Raw genomic sequence first — 8593 nt, 5'->3', positions numbered from 1 at the left:
ATGAAAAGTGAATTTACTCTGTAAATCTTCACCCAAATCCTAATAAAAAAAAAAAAAAAAATCAAAAAAGAACAAATCTGTGTTGGAGGAGCCAAAATGCTCCTTAGAGAGGGGAATGTCCACACTTCATCTCATGTACTTTGCTCATCTCATCAGAAGTGATCAATCTCTAGAGAAGAGTATCATGCTTGGTGAAGCAGAGGGTCAGCAAAAAAGGGAAAGACCCTCAACAGGATGGAATGATACAGTGGCTGCAATGATGGGCTCAAGCATAGCAAAGACTGTGAGGATGGCACAGGTCTAGGCAGTGTTTTGTTCCATTGTGCACAGGGTCATTATGATTCAGACCCAACTCTACAGCATCAAACAACAACAGTGACCACATTCCTATGCACACTTATCATTAACACCTTATTTATGACTCTGTAAGTAGGTACACATACATATACACACATGTCTGTTTATAAAAATGTGTGCATGTAAATATATGTGTGTATAGATGAATATATCAGTGTGTGTATATAGACACATAGGCATGTGCATATGTATATGTGTCTGTGAATGTATATGTAATTTTCTTCCAAAAGTAGTTATAATGTAATGGTCAGACAGAGAATGATGGAACACCTGAGACCAGGGGTGGACCTTGGTCACCCTCCAGACTTGGAACTGAACATACTCCAGTAGCTGAATTTTCAGTCAAACAATAGACAGGTCTACAAGGTGAACATTAATTCTAGGAAGGTAGACACTCCTTATAACATTCAACCATTTGAGATGAAAAAGGCAACATTTGCCCAAGGACACAGTTCAGAATGCAGGAAGGGTCAGGAAAGGAGGAGAAAGGGAAATGAGAAACACAGTGAAAAAGTGGGAGGAGTGATGTTACATTGAGCGTATTGCAATCAATGATATGAAGTAAAATGTGTGTGAACTGTTGAATGGAATATTGATTTGCTCTGTAAACTTCAACCCAAACTGCAATGTTTTTTTAAAAGAAAAGTACTTATATGCTAGTCCATCTTGAAACTCCTTACAAGATTTTAATAAGCAAAAGAAACTTTAAATAGCTATCCTTTTAAATTAATTTCTTAAAAACAAACAAAAAAAATGGTGTAAGTAATGCATGAAGTAAATATTCTATAAACTATCCTTGGGAAACGTTTTTAAAAAATTATAAAACCAAAGAAGCCCATTAAAAAACTTGATATTTATACAAGCAATACTTAAAACAAAACTACTTGTTTCATATTAAAAACAAAAATACCTGAAGTTGTGGGTACTTCCACAGTAATACTACTGTAAGGTGGAGGAGAAGAGTTGGTTTCAAGTACTGGTGTTGAAGGAGCAGTCTGTACAATCTGTGGGGTTGAGTTTGAAGTTGATGGCTGCTCTACAGCAGATGACTCTAAATTATCGTCTTCATTGTGAAGCTAAAAGAACAAAGGGGCAAAATTCAATGTAATTTTGATTATTTTTAAAATTTTAACCTAATTCTTAAAAATTTTTTCAGGCAAAGGATATTTTAGCCAAAAATAAAGTAAATAGTATTTAAAAAGATTAACAAAATTTTCCTTCATTTGGCTATTTTACATTCTTAACAGTTATCTAAAAATATAAATAAATAAAATAGTGGGAGGGTATGAGGGGAAACCTACTTGTATATAGTAATGAACCAGGACCTGTGTCCTATCCACACAGCACATCAAAAGTTATCATCCCAGTTTTTCCTACTTACCAGCCTACTGAAAAAAGTGGGCAATGTATAGCACATGAAAACTAAAACATGTCTTTAGTATAGTGACAAAGACAATGAAAATCTCCATGAATACTGAATCATGATTTTTAGCCTGGAGGAAAAGAAAAGATAACAAGAGAGCTGTCTTAAAAGTATCTGAAGCTATGTCTTTACAGATGTAGATTGTTTTTTACAACAAAACTATATGCATTATGATTACCTGTAGCTACAAGCCAACCCTTCCCATATATAAACTATTTTGTTTCTTTAACTTTAACTGGCCTATCTTCTATAGTTCTTTATTTCATCTTAAGGTGACAATATATTAATTAAATAACTGAAAGCTTCTGAGGAGCCAGAAACCTCATTAAACATTTAAGTGGCAGTATGTATAGATCATATATAGATGGATGTGCTTTCAAGTGCTGTTCAGCAAACAGTGCCCTGTACCTGACAGAGCCTGTTCACTTAGACATCAGAATGGTCATTGTGTTACATTGTATTTTATATTTTAATTTGGGCATACAGGGAGGGAACTCCCTGTAAGATTTTTCTAAAGTAAAAAATAAACACTTTAAAACTTGTTTAATATAAAAAAATATCTCATAAGCAGATATATTTTATATACTGCCATATTCTGGCTATATTTAGTACCAGAGATCATAACTGAGAATAAGAATTAACAGTTACAGAAGATAAATTTTAGCTCAATAAAAGAACTTTTTAATAACTAGAGCCACCTAAAGCACTAGGTTTTTGTGAGGTAACAAATACTTTCAAGCAGAGTTTGGATAATTATTTGGCAAAGCTGTTTGTATCTTGGGTGACCATACACCCCCCTCTCTCCTAGGATAGTCTCACTTTACACCTGTTGTGCCATGGTCCCACCCAGTTTAGCAATTTTTCCCTACTCCTTTCACTCTCAAAATTTTTCCAATCTGGGTAATAAATAATATGATCAATTTACAAATTTTACATATAATGTAACTCTTGTCCTTAGAAAATATGATAGTAGATAACAAAGCTGCCTTGTAACTCCAAAGTACTTTATGTCTCTAATAAAAACCGATAGCTTTAGAAACCCTATGGGCCAGTTCTTCCTGTCCTATAGGGTCACTGAGTCAGAATCAAATCAAAATAATTTTCTTAATTCTCAAACAGAATTTTCTTAATTGTAGGTTTTCTTTCCAATTATTTTTCCCATTAAAGCTTTATTGTCTCTGGATACTTTTCTGCTAGTGGGAACTAGCATATGACAAAGAAAAATATGAACAATTCAAAAACAAATGTATACCCATTCTTTACTTATTGACATGGCTAGGTTCCAAAGACCAGGCAGTTATGCAAAAACCAGTATTATGCGAAAATGGAGGATGACTACATCAAATCACAAATCACAAAATTACATAACTGCCAGATTACATCATTGTGTAATTGTCAAATTACATTTTTATATAACTCCCAAACTGGATCATTACATAACTACTAAACCACTGAGAATCATGGTCCAGTCATAACTTCAACCATTACAACCAGTGTTACTCTCACCTTACACCTTGCTGTTCATTACTGCCAGATATACATCATTACAGTGAAAAACAGTTGGACAGATTTCTTACTATTGTTGTAAATACAAAATGTTAGATAACAAGATAGTCAGTGAAGAGGAGGCATATAAGCAGCAAATAAATACTAATGGGAAAATTATGCATTGGCAAATATGCTTAATTTTCAGCTTCTTGTTTTGAAAGTACACTGAAGTTTGGTTGTGGTTTTATATTTTACAATACAGCATATTTGCAGCTAAGAAAAACATTTTTTTGTTAGTATGACAGAATATATCAGTATTTCTTTCCTATTGCTCCATAAAGAGTACCATACTCTATCACCAGAATAAGCTAATAAAAATAACTATTCAAAACCAACTGTTAACAGGTTATCTTTACCAAGACACAACAAAGTTGTATTTTAAATAAATAAGGTTTTTGTTCTATTTTAAAACTACAATTGTCTACTCAGGATATACTCCAAACCAAAATAAACTCACTGCTGTTGAGTCAATTCAACTCATAGCAACCCCTCCTTGGGTTTCCAAGGCAGTATCTCCATGGAAATAGATTCCCCAGTCTTCCTTCCAAGGAGTGGCTGGTGGGTTTGAACCATCAGCCTTCTGGTTAATAGTCAAATGTCTTAGGCACTATGCCACCAGAGCTCCCCAGAATATACTAATGCAAAAAAGAGCAACACACTGCCATGAAGTCAGTGTTGACTCATAGCAATCCCTCCTTGGGTTTCTAAGTGAAAAAAAAATTGTTAAAAAGTATATTCAGTGTAATTGAAGTTAAAAAAATAATAAGGAAGGGATTTTTATTATTGTAAGGCTTTAGTTTTTTCTTAAAAACAAAATGTTCAGAATTTGAAATAAGGCAAAAGCTAATATATAGAATCTCAATCCAACTAAATTACGGAATAATCAGGTAAATTCACATTATCTAAACAGTATATGTAAAAAGTAAAGAAAAAAAGATAACAGCATGTCCAAAGGACATAGGAACCAGATGGAAGAGGCTCCCACATGCTAAATCTCGCATGATCTGAGCCTCAAACTAAATAACGACAGTTAATGAAGTATAACTCATTGCATCAAGTAAACTGGAAGGGAAAGGTCTTCCTTATAGAATTATAATAATAAATATAAAGGAAATGATACAATTACGAAACTATCACTTGATAACCACCATAATTATAACTGTTTAAGGCAAGAATGAGTATCCCTGCATGGTGAGAACAGTGAAATGCTCAACTGCTAACCAGAAGATTGAAGGTTCAAGTTCACCCTGAGAGGCCTCAGAAGAAAGGCCTGGCAATATCAGCTACTGGAAATCCTGTGGAATACAGTTCTTTTCTGATACACATGGGGTCATCATGATTTGGAATCAACTCGACAGCAACTGGTTACTTGATTTAAGCAAGACTGATCAATGAATTCTAAAACATGAGGGAAAAGCATAATGAGAAAAAAAAGGGTATTACAGAGTCTCAGAGTATATCCCCAAAGATACTTATAAAAAAGAGAAAAAGAGTAACTCTACAGTAGAGAAATATATACCACTTTTACCAAGTGACAAAGGTTAATTTAACCAATGATGGGTAAAATCAATACCATGATGTAGTAAAGAGGATGCAGTTACCACTTCTGTGCTATTTTCCCTGACCAAAAAAGGAAAATATACAACCTGAATCTAATCATGGGGAAACATCAGACAAATGTAAATTGAGGGATGTACTACAAACTGATTCATTGGTATTCTTCCAAAACATTGAAGTCACAAAATAATAATACTAATAATAATAAAGAACTGTACCAGATTTAAAACTAAAGAGACGTAACTAAATATAATGTGTAATCCTGCATTAGATCCTGATCAATTTTTTCCTTTTGTTATAAAGGACATAAGTAGGAAAACTGGTGAAGTATGTTCACAGATTATAGTATCGTATTGGCTGCTAACTGAAAGGTCAGTGGGTTTGAACCTAGCAACCACTCCTAGAGCAAACATCTTAAGAAGGAAAAAGAAAAAAAGTTATTTATTTTTGTTTTTGCATTTCTTCTTCAATCCATTACCATCTGGCTTTCACTCAAACATCTCTTCCTACGAATGATGAGTTGACTTTATAATTGTTAAACCCCAAAGCCTGTTTTCAGTCTTCATCCTATCTAAAATCTTTAATACATTCAACATTGTTGACTATAGTTCTAATTTTTTTTTTTAATTTAGCTTTTGGAGAACTATTTCTCTCTGGCTTTCCTCCTATTTTTGACTATTCATTCCACTTCTTTTGTAGGGGTACTTATTTTCCTATGACAGGTTTAAAGAGTCTTAGCTAAAACTGAATCCAGAGTAAGGGATCTGACACAGGGACTGGACTGAAACCGGATGCTGCATTGATTGGTTTGGTTTAGCTTCATTTGAAACAACATAGGCAAGTAACCTAAGGCTAATATTGTTGGAGTTACTGTGGTAAGCATTCACTTGTCATTTAAAAAATTAGCACGATGTACTACTGTCTTCTTTGATTTCATTTTCTTTTAGATGATTACGTAGTTGTTGAATTAATAAACTGGAAAAGAACAAGATCTAATGCAAGAAGATAGATTTAAGATAGATCTACCACCCACTGGATAATTTTAATATGTTATTAACCTTTTATTAAGTCTCCTTTTCTTTCTGTGATTCATTCATTTTCATTCTGTCAGTCAATCAGTCACTAGTCAGTCCCTCAACCAACATTTACTGAATGCCTATTATGTTCCAAGTATTGTACTGGGTGTAGCAAAGACATAAATCCCATCCCCTCAACATTCTAGAATTTCTAACATGTAGGAGCTTTGAGACAAGGCCATGAAACAGTCCAAATATGGCTTCAGCAGGGGTAATAAAGCAAAATAAACCAAAAACAAACCAAATCCACTGCCAATGAGTTAAATGCGACTCATAGCAATCCCTCCTTGGGTTTCCGAGGTAGTATCATTCCAGAAGTAGACTGGCCAATCTTCCTTCCAAGGAGTGGCTGGTGGGTTTGAACTGCCTCCCTTTTGGTTAGCAGTCAAATGCCTTAGGCACTATGCCACCAGAGCTCCCAAAGGGAAATAATTCTCTAGCAAAATTTAAATACAGTAATATCAATTACTGGGATATGCTGCTGTTGATGACTCATCCAGGAAGCACAGCAAATGCCAACATACCACTACAGACAAAAGTTAAAGGACTGATCCATCAAAGTGTTACATGTTAAAGCAAAAAAAAAAAAAAAAGGCAGAGCATTAGAAGTCCAAGTCCGATACACATACACACAGAGCTGGCAACCATGTATCCCTATATTGATTTTTATCCTATCATATTTTTTATTCCTATGTAATAATAAAGGCATTCAGGTGGCATAGTAGCTAAGACATTTGGCTAACCAGAAAGTCAAAGTGCAAATCCACCAGCTGCTCCATGGGAGGAAAATGAGGCAATCTACTTCCGTAAAGATTTACAGCCTTGGAAAGTAATGGGGGTTGCTATGAGTTGGAATAGACTCTATGGCAGTAGGTTTGGTTTTGGTTTGAGTTTATGTAAAAAATATTCTCAAGTTATAATATTACTATAATGCCACATTTACCAAGTAAATAAAAAACCACTGGTTCACTGAAGTTTTCAACAAAACTTGACATAACTGTCATTTTCCAGTAAAATCTTACACGTTTGGATTCCATTTCCAGTGCACTGATTTGCACTAGGAGCAAAGATGCAAAAGCCAAAATTATGTTATAACTTGTACTTTTGCAAAAACAAGAGCAAAAATGCTATCCAGAGAAAAGCTGAGTGGGTGGTTCTTCATGGTACTCAAATGCTGTGAGCAAACCTACCTCAATCTCAGCACACATAATAAAACAAAATTACCAAGTAGTTCTGGAAGAGGAAAAACTGGTAAACTAAAATTTTAACTTTATTTTTTGAAGGGATAGTTTTGCTTTACATATAAAACCTCTAGTTAGTGCAACTAAAACTGATGAAGATTTCAGAGTATTTCATTATATAGTTATTTCGTTTTTAACTACGTTACTGCAAAGTACTGTGCAGAATTATGCACAAATAACAAATACTACACAAATAGTAGGAGCTCTAGTAATGTAGTGCCTAAGGCACTTCACTGCTAACCAGAAGGCTGGCAGTTCAAACCCACCAGCCACTCCTCAGAAGGAAGGTTGGGCAATTTACTTCCACAGTGATACCGCCTCAGAAACTCGAGGATGCTATGAGTCGGGGTCGACTCCACAGCACATAACAACAACAACAACAGCAACAACATAGTTTTGAACCTATCTTTAATCACACATATTGAGCTAAAAATAAAAAGGCACAAAAGCTCAGGAATCAAATTTGCCAGATCCAAATCCAGTCTTTAGCACTTAGTAAACCTATGATCTGTTTAAGCCTCAGTACTGTCATCTAAACAATGGAGATTCTTTTCTCATAGGGCTTTTGTAAGGATTACATAAGGAAGGTTGGGCAATCCTACTTCCGTAGTGATACTGCCTCGGAAACCCAAGGAGGGGTCGCTATGAGTCAGGGCCGATTCAACGGCACATAACAACAACAACAACAACATAGATTTAGAATAATGCCTGACACAGTAAATGCCCAACAAATTTTAATTTAAAAACAAAACAAAGGCATTTTTACATATATCATCTATTATAATTCTTAAAACAACACTGAGGCGGGTTATTCTCCCTTTTACCAATGATGGAACAAACTAAATAACTGAATTGCTACATCTAGTTAGAGACAGGAGAGCTCTGGTAACGTAGTGCCTAAGGCACTTGACTGCTAACCAGAAAGCTGGTGATTCAAACCCACCAGCCACTCCTGGGAAGGAAGACTGGACAATATACTTCTGTAGTGATACTGCCTCAGAAACCCAAGGAGGGGTTGCTTTGAATTGGGTCCAACTCCAGGGCACATAACAACAACAAGTTAGAGACAGAGTCAAGACTGAAATGTAAATTTTACACAATTTTCAGGCTCCTTCTATTCCAAGATACCTCCCATAAAAATTCACAGGTAATAATCTATCTTACTCCTCCCTCTAGGCACAAAATGACCTTTATAAGTACCTGTAATGCTGATTTGGGCACACACGCCAGAAAGAGCTCTGGTAGCATCCTACCTAATTGACTGCTAACCAGAAAGCTGGCAATTCAAACTACCAGCCACTCCTCAGAAGGAAGATTGGATGATCTACCTCCGTAGTGATACTACCTCAGAAACTCAAGGAGGGATCACTATGAATTGGATCTGACTCTAT

General features: G+C 35.2%; 1 protein-coding gene across 1 annotated transcript in view; it reads right to left on the bottom strand.

Annotated features, from left to right (window-relative positions):
- NDFIP2 (Nedd4 family interacting protein 2) overlaps window positions 1-8593 on the bottom strand; it is a 113344-nt gene that overhangs the window by 66531 nt on the left and 38220 nt on the right. Inside the window, exon 3 of the mRNA XM_007941521.2 lies at window positions 1268-1433. Within this exon, the coding sequence (XP_007939712.2) occupies window positions 1268-1433 (166 nt within the window). The remainder of the gene's footprint in view (window positions 1-1267; window positions 1434-8593) is intronic.

Source organism: Orycteropus afer, unplaced genomic scaffold (assembly GCF_000298275.1).
Source record: "Orycteropus afer afer isolate SDZICR_OR568_19922 unplaced genomic scaffold, OryAfe1.0 scaffold00081, whole genome shotgun sequence".
Lineage (NCBI taxonomy): Eukaryota > Metazoa > Chordata > Mammalia > Tubulidentata > Orycteropodidae > Orycteropus > Orycteropus afer.
The sequence above is the reverse complement of the archived record's forward strand: the minus strand, read 5'-3'. Positions and strand labels throughout refer to the sequence as shown.